General features: G+C 36.4%; 1 protein-coding gene and 1 pseudogene across 1 annotated transcript; one reads left to right on the top strand and one right to left on the bottom strand.

The window, feature by feature from the left end:
• Positions 1-1,612: 1,612 nt before the first annotated feature.
• LOC149196015 (methyltransferase FGSG_00040-like) lies at positions 1,613-3,785 on the bottom strand. The gene is made up of 2 exons (XM_089408107.1): positions 2,884-3,785; positions 1,613-2,786 (listed from the first exon to the last, which is right to left on the bottom strand). The coding sequence occupies exons 1-2, from the start codon at positions 3,783-3,785 to the stop codon at positions 1,613-1,615; spliced, it is 2,076 nt and encodes a 691-aa protein (XP_089264233.1).
• Positions 3,786-8,436: 4,651 nt separating this feature from the next.
• LOC149196014 (organic cation/carnitine transporter 4 pseudogene) lies at positions 8,437-9,080 on the top strand (annotated as a pseudogene).
• The last annotated feature ends 9,601 nt before the right edge of the window (positions 9,081-18,681 follow it).

Here is an 18,681-nt window from a genome sequence, read left to right as displayed (position 1 = left end):
CTTTGCCAAAACTAGACATGTCACAAGTGATCTTTTGTAATTTCAATATCAACCCTTGTTTTTTAATTTCTTTCTATGTCCTTGTTCAAATTTTTATGATGTTGATATTTTTCATAATGGTCTACATGGCAGATACATCCCACAGGCATTCATCTATGTCCAAGAGGACTTCACCAACACATTATAATATTTATCTTCAAGCCAAACTCCATAGAATTTGAAGGGTAATCCCTGACAGATATTCTCCACCCCCCACTGGAGAATAATGGGCAGATGATCATATATGTATGTATTGTATGCACTAGACTTCAAATTACCGAGGCTCTCTATCAGATTTTCTTGTATGAGGACTCAGTCCAGACATTTCCCAACATGTTCTTCACCCACTCTTTGATTATTCGATGTGGGGGAAAGTAGAAAAGGACAAATATCCACCAAATTATAATCAATAAAAAGATTATATGGATGATTCACAAGTGGATCTGGTCTATTGTTCTTTCCCCAAGACTCTTGTGCCATGAGAGTGACATTCAAATCACCAACAATGATAAATCCACTGAACTTAATAAGATTGCATTGTTGAATCTGGTCTGAGAAAGTTGAACAATTATGACATGGAGCATATATATTAAGCAGATGTATATGACAAGGTGTTCCTATGATATGTCTAGACAAAAGGATGCATGCAAAAAGACAAGGATGCTAGGTGGTACAAATAACCAAAGAAGGGGATTCAATATGTTGGGAAGTAGGAGGATTCGAGGTCACAACTTCACGAGGAAGGGAAGAGGTTGAGCAACAAGGAAAATAAACATATTCGAATGTAAATAATCCACAGAGTGTTCATGACAACAACTTGATAGTAAGCATGGTGGCCAAAAAAGAATAAAGATAGTCTCGAATAGTGTAAAGTATGACACTTCCTCACCAAAAGTGTGATACCATGGTCATTCACACCCATTAACTCTCTATTTTAAACCTATACTAAGCCTATATTAAGTTGGTAGGGGCATCCCTAACAAGGATATTAATGCTTTGAATTTCTACATGGCCGCACATGCAAACAGAACATAATTGGACTTTGTTTTTGCTTTCAGCAATGCAATATAATAGCCATATTAGATGGCCATACATATATCCAGAACACATTTGCACTCCAATCACACTTAACACAATTTCAACGTTTATAAAACACAGAAATGAAATAATATCAATGCCAGAGTTTATAAAACACAGAAATGAAATAATATCAATGCCAGAGAAATACAATTTCAATGTTTATGAAACACAGAGATGAAATAATATCAATGACAGACAATTTTAAAGCGGAAATAATGTCAATGCCATACCATTTCAGAGCCGAACAATCGAAAGACTGCTTTCATATATTCAAAGACAGGACAAGGAGGAAACCACAAAAAGACTACACTAAGATATCTATCTAACACCCATTATGTTATGACATACCTTGAAATCTTCCCAACCAACCTTGAAATCTTGCGTATCATGAAAATCTAACTATTCACTTCAAACATTTAAAAAAATAAACTTCTCAAAAATGGCACTCTGCCGTGCATCTTGAAGATCATCAGCAATGACAGTTGTACTGTTACTAAAAGAGATGGCAATCTGAATGCTGTAAGACGAGCGCCTTGAGAACATCTTCACTGTGCCTCCCAAAGACTCTGATGCATGCCTCCCTCGCCTGCTCTGATAATAAACTTTCCTCCCCAAACCAACGCTTGGTTCCTTGTAACTGCTCGGCTACCATAACCAGGGTTCGAATGTCCCCGGGTACAGCATTTTGAATGGCCTTAACAACTTCTTCGCCGGAAGAAACGCACTCCTTCAACGTTGTGGGGAAGAAGTCGTCCGACTGTGTTCCTGCAGGATATGCAGAAACAAATGACGCGCGAATCCAATTTCTCTCTTCTTCCGTTTTCAACAACTCGGAACTCCTGATAATCTCCTCTGCCTCTACAAAAAGCTTTGCAAATTCTGCGCACGCCGGAAGATCCGCGTCAAAACCCTCTGTAAACCTTGCAACAATGATTTCCTCCAATGCTTTGTCATGCAATTCCTCGAACCGTCCGTTTATAGGCTCCATGGCTGCCTTCAGAGAGAGCTCCAGAATGCATCTCCTACACTTGCACTTGAAACCCCAGCTTTCGCACATGGCTTGGCGCTGCGGCAATGGGACCAGGGTATCAAAATAGGAAATGGTGATCTCCTTTCCTCGTTTGATGGGCTTGCAGGCATGAATAAACATAGCGCTTCCGACTTGCAACCTGCTCGAGTTCGGCAGGCATGAATGGTTGATGAAGGATGGCAGCAGCCAGAGACCGCTAAAATTCTGGCCTCGCTGGACGAGTTCGGCTTCAGAAATTGAAGCATATGTCTGTTCGGCTCCACCGACTGAATTTCGACTTATAATATCGCGTATACGGTTAACATCTACCTGCAATTTTTCTTTTCCCGCTGCAATTTGGCCCTCCGTCTTAAACAGATCAATGGCTGGAACGTCCAGGCCACGACGCGCAGAGTAGTCGTCTAAACTATAAAGCTGCTGGAGCAATCTCTGCGATTTTCTGGCAGCACTAACGACGGCGGCAACAAGATCTTCTTGCGACTGAGGATTAACGTTTCCCCGGTGGTCCACATTAATCCCGGCCGAGTCATTATGATAAGCTACTGCAACGGCGTTGCTTACCAGCAAAAGCTGCCCGGTTGTTATTTCTCGTTTGGCGTAGAGCCCCCGCCACGGCCGTCTTTGGTCATCTTGATCTCTACGGGGCCAATAAAATCCGCCATTTCAGGGGAGAAGATGCGTGTCCCAGCAAGTAGTCCGAGATGTCATACTTGCCATTCCGGCTTTGGGAGTACAGAGTCTTGGCTTGGCGAAGCGCGTCTTGTATTTCGAACTGCCCGGGGCTGGCCTCGTTAGCTTTCTCGAAACATTCGCATGCCGCGGCATACTGTTTCAGCCCAACCAGAGCGCGGCCTTTCCTATAGAGCGCTTTGAGATTGCCGGGATCGATCCTAAGAACCTTGTCGGAATCCTCCAGCGCTAGCTCAAATTCCTTCACCCGAAGCCTTGTCTCCGTCCGGTTGGAATAGGCGTGCAGGAGGCTGGTGTTGATATTATTATTGTCATTGGAGGACCCCTTCTTGAGCTGAAGCAGAGCGGCCTCGATGCATTCCGTATAATATTCGGCCGCTGCGTCCCATTGTCTTTCTCTGAAGCAGCTGTTTCCCTTCTTCCTCAACTCCTCCACATCGACATGCGGCAGGCTCTCCGCCCGCTTCTGCTCCTCCTGAGTCACGAGCATCTCGACGTTGGCAGGGTTGTCCACACGGATGGCGAGGCCACCGTCGTCTGCGCGCTTAAAATAGGGCTCCCTGATGGCCACCTTGGCTCCCCTGGGGTAAAGGCTTTGGATGTTCTCCTGCGAATGAGCCGCATTGTATATTGCCAGCCTGACCCCAAGGCCATGATCGTCCTCAAGCATAGTCATGATACCACTTATCCTGAAGGCCTCGGCGCAGATAGTACCGTAGAGCACCCGGCCGCAGTGGACTCGGCCAACCTGCAATTGGGTAAAGGAAATGGGTTTTAATTTTTCCAGCGGAACCGAAGAACCTCCTCCACTGCTGCCAATGGGGTCTGTGAAGGAGAAGCGTGCTACAAAAAAGCCTTGTGGTATATTCCCGAGTTGGTGACGAGCTAACTCATGGAGTTGGAGAAGAGCTTGCTTGTCGAACCTCTCAGAAGCGTATATCGTCATTAAGTCACACAGTTTCTCCATCCTCCTGCGAACAAAATTAGGAAGTCACCTCCGTCCCTACTACTTCCAGAGCTACGAGTCTTTTCCTCTGCCCAAATGATATTTAAAGGGAAAGGAAGAAACGCACAACGACTTCTCAAACCCTCCGCACGAGTGATGGATTGGGGTTGGGGTTGGAAAAAGGAAGACGTTATCGTGATGAACGGGGACTGCCCTTGTTCGCCGGTTCCGAACGGTCCTGCCACCTGTATGTATATTAATTGAATTACACCGTAAAACGGGAAAACATTTAACCCTGGGTCCGAATAATGTGTCACAATTTAGTGTTCAGACGAAAGTTGAAAAGTGAAGTTACACCATTATGGGAGAATTTACTTTTAAATTTAAAAAAAATTAAAATAAACGGGAAGTTTTAACTATTTTGAAATAAACGGAGAGTTTTAAGACGGTTTGTATTCGTTGACTAGACAATTTTTTTATTACTAAAATATTATTTGTAAATTTAGTGGAAAAACGAAACATTAATAAAATCATAAATTTAAACGAGTGGAAAGAATAACTATTATAAAATTAAATAAATATTTTAGAATAACTATTATAAAATTAAATAAATATTAATTAAAAATAGTTGTTAAATGTTTAAATATTATATTTAAAAAGATTTGGTCTTATTTAATTACGCCGTAAGGCGTTCCCTCTGAGAGGAACTCCCCTCCGTGCCGCGGTGTCTCGTTATGGGCCCTTAGATCGATTGTTAGACGATGGAATAAACTCCAACCATTAGATCATCGGCCTTTTTAGAAACCAAGCGTCAGCGAAGAGAGGCCAAGCGTCTGTGGATGGATGAGAGAGGACAGCAATCTGAGGCGCCTCGATCCCCTTCGATCTGAACATCAGGGAGCTCTATGAAGCGGATCATGTCCCTTGACGAAGATGGCAGGGTGTGGTGAGGAGAGCCGTCCATCCATTCGGCGGTGAAGAAGGTGACAGAAAAGCCATGGTACACAGTCAGCCGAATATTCACACCAGTTCACACCAGTTCTTCACTTGATCGCTCTACTTTGTGGTCACTCATTTCATGGCTCCTCGGCATTCTCGTTCTCTGTTGGCGAAAGCTTTCTTATTCTTTATTCTTATTCTTTCCCCCGTTGAAATTTCGACAGGGCTTTGCATTGCAATCAGCCATGCAATTCAAAGAAAAACCAAATATTCTTGCAGCAGATGTCTTCCCTGTACCTCTGGGCCCATGAAAAAGATAAAAGGGTGCAATCTTATCTTTGTTAATTGCACTGGAAAGAGCTTGAGCAATAATGCTCTGCCCAACCAGTTCCTCGAAAGACTTGGGACTGTACTTTTGACTCAAGCTTCTATTCACTAACATGTTTTCGTTAGTCCTCATCTGTAAGGATTCCTCCTCTGTCTCTTATTCACTAATCCCTGACTTTCTGGTCCTGTGATGAGTTTTAATGAGAGGATGGAGATCTAGCTCACTGAAACGTCTGTTGTTTACATGGGGAGAATCACCATAATCGTCCAGAGGCGAGTCCAAGGTTAAAACATTCGTGTGGGGGGGGATCTGACCAATGGGGTTTCTTCCTTTGAATAGGAGCAATCCGAGGAAGAAAAATCTGTAACATATTCAAATTGAATAGGGTCTTGATAGTGCAGAGTACTAGCAGAATCAGAGAGTGATTTTCTCCTATTGGCAACCAGCACACCACATGAAAACCTCTTCCCTCTGATGCCCTTCAATTTTTTACCTCTACCATTTCGCCTTCCAAACCAGGACCAAGGAAGTCTGCATCCATTTCTTGAAATTGTTTGACAACCCCCAAACTCTTCAACATTTCTTTGTATATCGATGTTGTTTTGCAGATTTTCCTCCCTTAAAGTTTTATGATCATAAGGCCCAATGTAAGGGTCTATAGTATAAGCCCCATTGTCATCTAAAACAAGTTCGAAGCTTTCTTCTTTGCAAGTATTAGCGGGAGAACTAATCAATGAAAAATCATCTTCATCTATAGGCAGTGTAAACTCATGGAAGGAATTCAGAGCTGCAGGATGGTTTTCATCGGTAAATCCCTGGTATATTTTGAATGATCTTGAAGATGTAGATTTGCTCTTTCCAGCAACAAGTTTTCTTTTCTGAAAGTACTTGGGATTTTTTCGGTTGCTTTTCCTTCTATGATATTTGAGTGCACCTTCAGCATCGAGATCCTCTACCAGAGTACTTCCATCAACAAATTCTCTTTTTGAACTCTTAATATTTTGTATGATTTTCTGTACTGTATCATGTATGTTGTTTTTATCAGAAGTTGTCAAGTTGGTATCAGACACTTTTCCTTCTTGTAAGGCCATGGAACTCATTTATATTGAAGCAGTTAAAGATAATTTTGCATAGGTTATTCACATTAAGGACTGTAGCCTTTCAATTGTTCATCACAGACCAACATTATCACAATTCAGTCACAAGTCTGGTGTCGAGATAAATTTCCCACGTCACCTGATTTTTCAAATACAAAAATAGATATCTTAGAATACCCAAAATAGGAAAGCTTATTTCCATTCCAAAATCTACTGTGCTTTTTGGCTTCTCTAAGCTCAGGTTTCTACTTTATGCCTGCAAGTTTCCTCATTCACTCAGTTTTATCTACGTTAAGATACCCATGAGTTCATGGACTCTCATTATGATGTTTTGATCTATTAATTCGTCGCAGAAATCCATCTTGTTTTATCTTACTTAGTGGTACAATTCCATCTTTACTTCGTAAAATTCCTGGATGTACCAATTTCAATGATTTTGAATAATTAAGACTGACACATCAAGGAGTTCTGGTTCAAAATCTCTCAAGTTAGACTCAGTTTCAGAATTCCAAGTCATATAATATGCACACCTAAACAGTTTAAAAGCATTAAAGTTTTATCGGAAATTTAAGGTTGAAAAGGCTTTCTGATGAGATTCTAGCTTTAGGAAAATCTGTGCGAAGATAGAATTTCAGTGCCATGGATGGAGAAAGTCAAAGTTATCCTCTACCGCCAGCTTAGACGCCATCAAATATTCCAAAAATTGAGGACTTCCTGTGAAAGTTCACGCTTTCCCTTCATCATTAATAGAGCAAGCAGCAAGAGCTTATCATTTCCCATGCACATGTACATATTATTCATAATGATCCCTATCCATGATTAATACATAGCAGTTACGATGACTCTACCACTCAATATAACTTCCAATTGCAGGGGAACAGCACTAAGAAAAGAAAAGAAAAAAACCCTGCAACACAGAAATTGGACGAAAAATTCTATTATCTATAATAAACTCTTTGTGAGTTCATAACACACAGATTATCCTTGAAATGAGAAAAAACCAATAACTTCCCTTTTTGATTCGGAAAGAGTAGGCAGGTTGCTTACTTGAATTTTGAATTTGAATGATGATATTCTCAAAATCAATGCCCAAGCCAGCACCATTGAATTATAATTGCTAATGTGACTAACTATATATATATATATATATATATATATATATATATATATATAGCACGATTTCCATCTCTACGACTTAATATAAGATTTGGAAATGGTGGCCATCAACTACTCCATCACCATTAGCAGGCCTGCATTTAATAATATTCAAATTAAATTTTGTGCAGGCCTAATGGAGTCATGCAGTTTAAATAAACAAGAGAGAACTCTTGTTAAATTAATTAATAGAAAATGCTGGTTGGTGGCAGAATGCAAGGTCATTTTAAGATCAGGAAGGTGACTTTCGTTGTATTGTGGATTTGTGTTGGTTTATTAATCACTTATTCTGATTCATATATGTTGATCTCATTATCTATATGATCCGAATATAAAAAGCAGAGGATTCCTGAGAATAGAGAATATATTCATTAGTTTATAATTTATGTTCTAGCATTATTTGGCTAGCTGACCAAGTCATTTGGACATGGCTTTGCCCTGGTTGCAGGTATTCTTCAAAGTGATCCACTAGTGCAAGTGTTTATCATAGATCTCCACAAAAACAGTGAAGTGTTTATCATAGATCTCCACAAAAACAGTGAAGTGTTTATCATAGATCTCCACAAAAACAGTGAAGTGTTTATCATAGATCTTCACAAAAACTATTAACAGTTAATCCATATGGATATAATTTCGAAAACAGTTTGGGATACAAAATTCAATTCATTACGCCGTAAGGCGTTTCCCTTTGAAATGAATTACCCCAGCCGATGCCGTGTCTTATTGTTGACCGAGTTTGGGACACAAAATTCAATTCATTACGCCGTAAGGCGTTTCCCTTTGAAATGAATTGCCCCAGCCGATGCCGTGTCTTATTGTTGCCCGTAGATTTGTGGTGTTAGACGATTGAAGGAAGTTTGGTCGTTGATCCTCACACTGTCCTTTTGTCTCCCAACCCAATGGCCTCTGTGTCTTCTGAGTTATTGTTCGAGCGGTGGCAGATTAAGCATTTCTTGCTGTCGAGCCTCGCACGGACACTGGAGGCCTTTCCTACGATGGTCATGATTTTCGCCAACTATGAACCCCATTGGCATTGCAATGGAGGGAAAACCCCAGAGGATTTCCTTTCCGTGAAGCCAAGGTTCGAATCCTGCAGCCCGACGGGATCTATATGCTCCATGGACCGGGCCTCATGGGACTGGGACGGAGGCCCCGGGGTTTCGACGGTTTGCGGATGGGATCTCGTCTGCGACCAGAAATACAAAGTTGGGTTTCTGTAGTCTGCGTTCTTTGTCGGGTGTTTGCTCGGTAATTGATATTTTCAGCCCCTGTGCACTTTTATATCTGACGGCTGATCGCCATTAAGATTTTCTTTCAGTTTCTGATTTATTTTTTGATACAGGTGCAGGGATATCTGGGCATCTATCAGATTCTTCGCTGGGGCGTGAGGGTGTCCTAAAGTTGGTCTGCATCTGCAATGCCATTTTTGGTTTCTTGACGGCAATGTCGCCGAATTTCTGGGTTTATTTAATTCTCCGTCTATTGACGGGAATTAGCAATGGTGGCCTGGGGTTGTCGTCGTTCGTCTTGGCGACGGAAGCCGTCAGACCGTCCAAGAGAGCACCGGTTGGCATGTCGACTTTCTACTTCTTTTCTCTCGGCATAGCAGTGCTGCCGGCTCTGTCCTACTTTTCCGGCAACTGGAGATATCTGTACGTCGCGGGTTCGATTCCCTCGGCCGTGTATTGCATCTTCGTTCTGCCATTCGTTTGGGAGTCCCCGCGGTGGTACCTGGTGAAGGGCAGGCTGAAAGAAGCCATGGGCATCATGAGATAATAATCATCATCCCTCCATGATTCACATTATAGAAATAATAATTGACATTATCCACATACACAACTCTTGTGATGCATCTTTCTCATATGCTCAGGTCATTTTTTGAAATAAGTGTACTCATCCAATGATGGAGACTCAACACGCATGAGGTACATTAGTCATTTATTCATAAGAATATTTTTCATTTAGTATATTGGGATGTAAAGATTGTGGGTTGAAGTTGGAAATGAATCATGATGCTTGGAAGTTATACTTGTTGCATTATTTCATTTTTGTGGTTATATCCTCCTTCTAGTGAAGTGTAACCATATAGGGACTTGTCCAACCTCATTAAGAATAATAAGCCTAAATAAATTAAAATAGAGTGGCTATATCATTTCATACTCAACACCTTCCATGCATCCCTTTTTTCCATTCTCCTGTCTTTTAACTTACTTAGTGTCATTAGTTTGCAAGTTTCTTACTTGTCTCATTAAACCGATCGAGTATGATGTGTAAGGGTGTCCCTCCATCATCAAAGTTGAAATTTTGCTCATATCCACCAAAATAAAATAAAAAATAAAACTTTACAAAAACAAAAATAAAAAAAATAACCACACAAAACATTAAAATAATATTTGTTAAATAAATTAAATCCCTCTAAACTCATGTTAGATTTATATTTAAAATAAATCTAAATTAATTCTATTGGAAAAAATGGTGTCCATTTTCCCTGCAGTTCAACCTCGCACTTTATTTCATTTCATAAAAAATGAACACCACTCCATTCAAGTACAGCCTTTGACATGTTACAAAAATTGAAAGATCCATATAACCAGCATCCATATGCTCTTAATCCGTGCTGCTATGAAGCCTTCACATGGGTCCCCTCGACCTAAAATTATTTAATGAGAAAGTTCAAAGGGGAGGTGCATTTTCGAACGGGCTCGCCTTTTAACAACTTGCAGATCCTCACTTGATTGTCCGTGCTGCACTAATTTGTTTATCCTGTGGCACAAAAATTCTGTTTTCAATGACAAATTTTACAAGTAATAGTAATTTTTTAAGATATAGTGAGCGTTTACAATGATTCAGTGCATGGTTTAACGACGTTTTAGGAGCTAGCCATGGGAGATTTCAGAAGACTATGCTACTGCTGATGCCTAGAGAGGTTTGTCTATTTTGTTCATGTGTGAAGTCTCGAGGAGACTGCATTTGTAGTTGGGACATTGTTGCCTGCACCTTAAAGGCCTGCTTAGACCTTCATAAACAAAGTTACATTCAAATGAAGCATGCCAATCAAGCCAACATACTAAATAAGTAGCTTCCACTAGGTATTTAGTCATATATTCTCTGTTTGATATGTGCTTATTTATTTTTTATTTTTCAACTTGAAAGGATGTACCTATTGTCTGTGCATATCCTTCTTACTTCCAGAACACCTAGAATAGGTTACATCATTTGCATTATCAAAAGTAGAATCACAACACACGCAAACAAATACATACGCCCACCAAGCACAAGAAAATAGTGTGATGGCTATCAACTTTTTAAAATCAAACTTGTAATAATCTCAATAATAAATCTAATATTCTTTAGAGAAGACCTGCTACTCTAGTTTTTGTTGGGTTTCGTACAGTTTATAGTGTATCATAAGGAAATACATTTCTTGAAGGGATTGCATCAGAAGGCTCAACGGACCTTTGAGCATTTTTGTAGGGGTTTATGTTATCCAATCATTAAAATTTTTGATAAAATTAGTCTGGACTATCCACATGCCTATTTTTTTCAATAAATTTGAAGAAGTGCATGTTTTTGCTTTAATAATATGTATACTCCTAAATTTTCTGAACTGTAGTTTTGTGGGCCAATTGTTTTCTGTATTGTACGGTATCCACATTTGAATTCAGATTCTATCTTGATAACTATAATTTCTTAGTATGTTTTTATGAATATATTGCATTGTAAGTGTTCTCTCTTCTTACATTGGACAAGAGAATACGGCTGTCTTTGACAATGTGAAGTTGTGGAAGATGCAAAACTTCCCTTGCTTTACATGAGCCAACTTGACCTTCAATAGAAATGTTGTTGAACACAATGAGAAGTTTCATGCTTCTTTAGAGAGCATCCCGAAAGGCTTGTGTAATTCCTGCTTTGTTTTGGTTGATGCCTTGCTGAGGAATCATTGAGACTCATCATGGTTTTGTGGTCCAATCAGAACCTATTCAATACTCACCTTCGTTGACTATATTAGTCGAACACAAACCCTGTCAAAACTCTCAAGCCAGTAGGGCTCGGGCACAATGTTAGTTCCTCAATATGGTGATCAAAGTCTGTCTTCAACATTACAATTGTCTTCACACATCCTTTTTCTAAATGAATCTATATTACATGCGCTTGAAGAACTAGCTTTGAAGTCTCTATTCTCAGGCAATGTTCAGGTCTAAGTTCATGTAGGCAATTCTATGTTGAAATTATACTTGCATACCAGAATCTTATATTGGCGGAAGACCGTTACTCAAATGTCTGCCAAAAAGAGAACCCATTTTGACACACCAGCTATGCAAAGGAAGAAGCTTCACAAGAGTTTGGGCTCCTTTTCTCTATCATGGCTGGGGAAGTAGCCAAGAGTAAATATCTCTACAGGCATGAAGTCCAATAAAAATAATGTATAAGACATATTTGACAACCAACAATTGCATCTAAAATGAAAAATATGTTCCCGGCCTTTCAGAAAATGTGGAGTCTAGCAGAATGTGAGGCCGTCATTATCATCGAAATTCCAACCAGATATGAATCTTTCAGTCTTATGGTATTATGGGACAATAACATCGCTGATATATGAACTATATATCAAGCTTTTAATCCTAAAATATAAGTGATGGATGCTTCATTACAAAGCCTAGAAGTCTTCTTTAAAATGTAACAATTGGATGATGCACAGAAGTTGATGCTAATAGAAGTCTGTATGGAGTGACCAACCCATAACATGGTGGTGGGCTCTTGTACGAGAAGCCTTCTTTCAAATATAACAACTGAATGATGCACAGAAGTTGATGCTAAAAGAAGTCAGTATGGAGCGACCAACCCTTAACATGGTGGTGGGCTCTTGTACGAGACTTAGTCAACTCAAATTCACCTCCTACACAAACTTTGATATGCTTCAAGCAAGAAATGCAAGATAGGTTATACCTGAAGGGGAAAGCAGAGGAAATCATGAAGCAATGGATTCATGTAAGGCAAGTACCTAGTCAAAGGCATCAAACAATATTTTTGATGGCTTCAAGTCCATGGTGACGAATTGGAAGTTCCTCGACTCACTTCTCAGAGGACTCTCAACCAAAATATCCAAAGAAAAATGGACCTGCTTAGTATAAATGCTTTGGAGAATGCTTTACAAGTAGCTTTCGAGTTTGAGGCCAAAGCTTCAGAAGAAAATGTACTAAGCCTCCACCAACTAAAGTAAGGTTCTCGAAGCCTTTTCTTTTAGAACCGTCTCTATTAGTAACTCAGAGCAGCCTTTAAATCAGGGAAATGATTACACAATAGATAAAATTGGCCAGCGCTTATCAAAAATTCCATCCAGCCAGATAGTCGATGCTCAATCCTACTTTATATTTTCTAAGTGCAACCAATAACTCCACGAGGATAACATGATCCCTATTTAGCAAATACACCCTCTGCCTGCTCAAATGGTTGGTACCTATAATCATAGCCCTGTATGGATAAAAATGATGACTACGAGTTACATTGGCTCTATACATTGATGGCAGTTTCTTTAGCTTTGCCAACAATCATTGTACTCTAGTATAGACTAAATGGACACTGGAATTTCCGTTATCCAGAAGATCGAATCTTACCCAAGGAATTCACAAAAGTTGTTGCCAACCCACAACTGGTTGAAAATAATCTCCATCATCATAACCAACTTTATGCCCATAATATGCACAAATGGTAACACATGATACATCTCCCAAACCAACGGAGTCCAACTAAAGTCTAATCCGAGATCCTCCATTCTCAACACTTTATACATAAAAAATTTGTTTGTAATCGACCCCTCTTTGCACTTTTTGGGGAAATTGCTAGTTATATTAAGTTACTTGAAAAATCGGTCTCCTACAATGTATTTTAGGTATTAGAGGAGGGAAATGGTTATTTCCATTAATTGAGGAATCATTTAGGCAATTTCAGTCTTGTAGAAAAGATTTGTGTTGGTTCAACCTGGGCTCAAAACTTTTTTGTTGTCATCTAATTAATGAATGCATTAGGTTGACCATAACAAAATATCCATTTTCAAAATACGTCCACCCTTGCTTTCAACAATGCCCATTCACATGTCGCTATTCTTCCCCACTCTATGCCTTACGGCGTTTCCTTTGCAACATAAGGTGCAAATGCTAGTTAAATAAGATTACTAATGGAAAATAATTATTAAAAGCTTTTACATATAAAAGGGATTTGGTCTTAAAAAAAACCGTTACATATAAAAGTGATTTGGACTGCGAGTGATTAATTAATTAACGGTTTATTAAATATTATATACAAAACGATTAGATTGTATGAAGCGAAAAAAGTTTCTTTTATAAATTAATTACTTTAGAATACTTGGAATATTAAGATATCCATGAGGATAGAAATATTATATATTAAATATGAATAAGAATGATAATGATAACGATTTACAATGAGAACAAGAGGCTTGCTTATATATCACGCAAGCATCTGTTTATGAAGAGTCATGTCTTATTAGACATGCCTCTTCAACCTAATTATTAGCGTAACTTAACTATTATTTATGATTATTATCTTTTACATTATATTTATATTATTTATATATTTTATTCGTTACATTGCCTCCTTCCTCAAAAAGCTTTGTCCTCCAAGCTTGTCGATGAAAAAAGCTTGATCTCTTTTTCGGCTTTGAAAGTCTTTCTGTTTTGGAATAGTCATCCTCGTCGATACAAGTTGATATGATCTTCTTAGTGACAAACAAAACTGTCGCATCGAGAAGGGATCAGACCATCCCAGATTAATCTTCTGTATAGCATTCTCATCACTGGAATTTTGAGATGACTTATTAGCATAAGACTGGATTGAGATTACATCACTATTATCCGGAATATCAGTTTGTTGTTTCGTTTCTGACTTGTTCAAATATGTAGCATGGTTGATTCGTCTGTTCTCATGATTTGGATGCCGATATGGAACCTTTTTTGTTTGATTTTTCCTTACTGGGCATGTGACAATTTTTATATTTTCTTTTGGCGAAGATGTTGAGTTTGTTATGAAACATTCATTGGGGATGTTCATCGTTTGAATTGCAACATCCACGCGCGTCTTTTCTTCAACTTGCTTGTCTTCTTCTTGAGTTGTGACATTCACTGAATCGATATGTGTTGTTTTGTCATCAACTTGAATTCCTACATTTGATGCTTCCTTCTTGATAAGTTGTTGTACCTGGTTTTCTAATGACTTGTTATCCTTCTTTAGTATCTTAATTTGCGTCAACAATTTTTCACTATGGTTTTTAAGTCGAGAAACTTCCTCATTTTTGTCAATAGTGATTTTGTCAATTTCATTTTGCATATTTTGTAATACTTTTTTACCTTCTTGAGAAATTACTTTTGAAATATCCAATATATCTTCTGGTGTTACTGAATTAGGTTTCGGTGTAACATCTTGGAGCGTTATTTTCTTCTTCTTGTAAGAAAATGTTAAAAACTTTTTCTTAGTATTTAGAATAAGAGAACCTAGATTTTTCATCCATGGTGATCCCAAAACAATGTCACTATCGTTAAAAGATAGGGTTTGCATGGTGAATTGTGAGGTAAAAGTATAATCTCCAATATTTAGGTGTAAATTGCTTATATTAGATTGTTTGCCAAAAAAATTTGTTTCAACTATATTTGATTCAGGAATCACCAATTGATTAGCACATTTAGGACTAACATAATTACTTCTTTCAGTAGGGCTAATAGAGATTATGATGTCTCTTCCTGCGAGTGATCCTTTGATGTTAAATAGTGTGCGAACACATGTACTACGGGTTTCAGGACACCTTTCATTACTAGTCTCCATTTTTTCCTTGATGTTTTTACGTAAACAATATGTCAACTGGAGCTATTTTTATTATAAAATATCGCTTATTTCTCCTATATATTTTTTTCAAAATATTCTCCTCTTCTTCCTCTTTTTTTGGTTCGCTCTTTTAATAAAAATTTATGTAATAATAATTTATATATATTATAAAATTTATATATACTTTTTTGAAACCCACTTTTCCTTTTATATGTAACTATATAAGGCTTATATAGTATCATTTTTTATAATTATAATAATATTTTTTTCTCTGAAAATTTGGATGAGATGTGACTCTTTGTATGGTCACAATCTTTAGATTTGAACGATTAAAATTATTTAGATCACATTTTTTTTCTCCAATGTTATCAAAATATCTTTTACTTTTAAAATACCATGGGCTATTACCATGGGTTGTTTTTAAAACCTCCTGTAAAAAGTAATATTTACCTTTCACGTAAGAGCTTTTGTATTCTTGTTTCTTTAACTTTTAAAATACCATGGGCTATTACCATGGGTTGTTTTTAAACCTCCGTTAAAATGCTCTGCACGAAAAAAGTAAAACGTATTCCTTTTGTTTTTTATTTTTCTTTAATTTTTTAAAATACCATGGGCAATTACCATGGGTTGTTTTTAAAACCACGGACTTCTCCACGTAAAAAGCTTTAATATACTTGGTATGAGATTTTGTATCCATTTTGTTTTTTTGTTTTTTACTTTTTATTTTCTTCTTCCTTTTTTAATTTATTTACTTATATTTTTTTTTTGGTTAAATTTTTTTTTAATGGCCAAAGGCCTAAAAAATGGAGAATCTCCCAATATATAGTGAAATGCTTCAATTATGACAACAACAAGGTTGATGATAGGTTGATAGCCAAAGGCCTGGTGATAAGCCAAACGTGGCTCTGATACCAAATGAAGTGAACAAAGTTCCTTCTATAAATTAATTACTCCAGAATACTTGGAATATCAAGATATCCATGAGGATACAAATATTATACATTAAATATGAATAAGAATGATAATGATAACGATTTACAATGAGAACAAGAGGCTTGCTTATATATCACGCAAGCGTCTCTTCATGAAGAGTCATGTCCTATTAGACATGCCTCTTCAACCTAATTATTAGCTTAACTTAACTATTATTTATGATTATTATCTTTTACATTATATTTATATTATTTATATATTTTATTCGTTACATTGTATTAATTAAAGAAAAGATATTTGTTGAAAATAATTATTTATATATATGGGTTAAATAGTCTGAAGGGTTCGGTTAAGTGGTTTAGAGTTGTGAAGTTTTTGATATTGTTGTTAGTGGCTGTTGATTATGGGTTTAGATAATCAAAGTAACTTTTTACCATCCATGAAATGTGTGGAATTAATCTTGATTTGCTGTGCTTTTATTCTAAATAATATATATATATAGATACTATATATATATATATATATAATATATATATATATATATATATAAATTAAACAACTATAGTATGCAACATTGCTACTTAGTATATGTCCCATGCAAAAAATAATTAATAACATAAATTTTTAAAATAATACTATTATTATGTAAAAAATTGTCTATATTTATTGGGATTTTGTAACATGTTTTTAGGTAGATTATTATGTTGAGTAGCAAATTTACTTTTATACGTGCTATGTTAAATGGAATGAGGAGCAGTTCCACTTTTATATTGATCCGTTTATCTTTTAAAAATTTATAGTTGACATTAAAATTAGATTATTATTTTAAAATATATTTTTCTATTAGAAATATTTTCTATTTGATATGAAAAATATACTTCGTATTTCAAGAATTTCTTAAACTCCACAACAAGGTTTGAAGTCATTACAACAAAGTTTACCATGTTATTTGTGTAGATTAAACCTAGGCTAGCAGGATAACAATAATTCCTCCCAACCACCCAACATTAACCCAATTTATATTAACTTCAAATATATAAGTGTCGAGAGGGATCAAATCTATCTATAAGTGTTGAGAGGGATCAAATCTATGAGGATGTAAACCTCTTTTAAAATGCAAAACTTGAAGAAACGTTTGCACATCCAAAGATTAGACTTGCCTAATTTTAATCATGTTGACACACAAAAATTTGTAGAAGATTATGTACATGTCTAATATTAATCTTTTGATTGTAAATTTCCTCACTTTACTCACCAAAATAGAGTAAAATAATAAGGAAAAATAATAATAAATTATGTTTTTCCTATCATTTCTCTCCACTTCCATTCTAGTTTTCTATGTTTTCCTATTATTTCTTACATTTCAACCTCTTTTAATACTTTATAAAAATATTGAAATGAATTTAATGAAGTTTGAAATTCCTGGATTGGAAGCATGGGCATCCTTGCAATGTAGTATAATGCTTACCTAGTAGTATAATTAACATGAGCTTGTCAAAAAAGAGATACTAATGTGTTTGCTTATTTATTTGGTTATATAACATTTAATTTTGTGATAAGGTGTATATAAATTTTCTTTTATGAGTTAAACAAGGCAATATAGCTAGTGTTCCCTGCCACTTAGTTTAATTGTTGAACATTGAATGGTATGAATTAACTTCGACAATTGAACAAGTTCAACATTGTAGATGGAATAAACTCTAGGTTTAATTAATACAAAATACAGTGATACATGTTAGCACATGTTAAACCATTCATAAAATGCACGAGCTTTTTTTTTTTTAAGCATAACATAAATTTTCATTTCAAATACTTGAATGAGAGCATAATCTAACAAATTATAGTACTTTGACTAAACAAAATTTAGTGCTTAAAGCAAAAGTCACAGTTCTTTCTCATCGATTTCAAAGTATATCAAAATTTTGCATTAGAGATGTTTGAAAGAAAACTTGATAACATATGCACTTAAGTGAGAATGTAATATGTTGTAAAGACAATGAAGAAACATAATTTAACAAATCACAATACTTTGACTAAACAAAATTCGGTTCTATCTATTAAATAAGTGACATTTCTTGTGAATGAGTAGAACAATTAATTTTTCATTAACAAAAAGTAAAACTAAAACATAAGGGAAATAAGGAAAATTGAATATGAAAATATACATCAAAACCATGTTATGTTAACAAGAAAATTGCAGATAGTGTTTCAAAACATTTATGCAATTTAAAAAGTAAAAATATTGTTATGGTAATATCACTATTAACAAAAAGGGGCATCTTCTTTTTGACATCAATGTTTTTGTGCATGAACATAGTAATGTTCATTCTTATTTCGGCATTAGAATTTAAGATCTATAATAATATGGATTATTTTTTTATGATTTTGATCATCCCTGCATGAGGAAAAATAATACAAAGTGTTTATTATGGTTGCATAAATAGAAAATTGGAGATTTTGTTATATGACTAAAAACTAAAGTGAAAGACTGAGAATGATACCTATTTTGTTTGTTGGTGTTTGTCAACATCCAGAATATCATTGTCATCATTGGAAGTGAAAAGACCATGAATCTGTAAATTGCGCAACATATAGATTTTTTTTTTTT

The sequence above is a fragment of the Pinus tabuliformis genome, chromosome 2_2 (genome assembly GCF_031772625.1).
Source record: "Pinus tabuliformis cultivar Carrire ecotype Pingquan chromosome 2_2, CPIR1, whole genome shotgun sequence".
NCBI classification, from domain to species: Eukaryota; Viridiplantae; Streptophyta; class Pinopsida; order Pinales; family Pinaceae; genus Pinus; species Pinus tabuliformis.
Note: the sequence above shows the minus strand (reverse complement) of the source record. Positions and strands in the feature narration are given on the sequence as shown.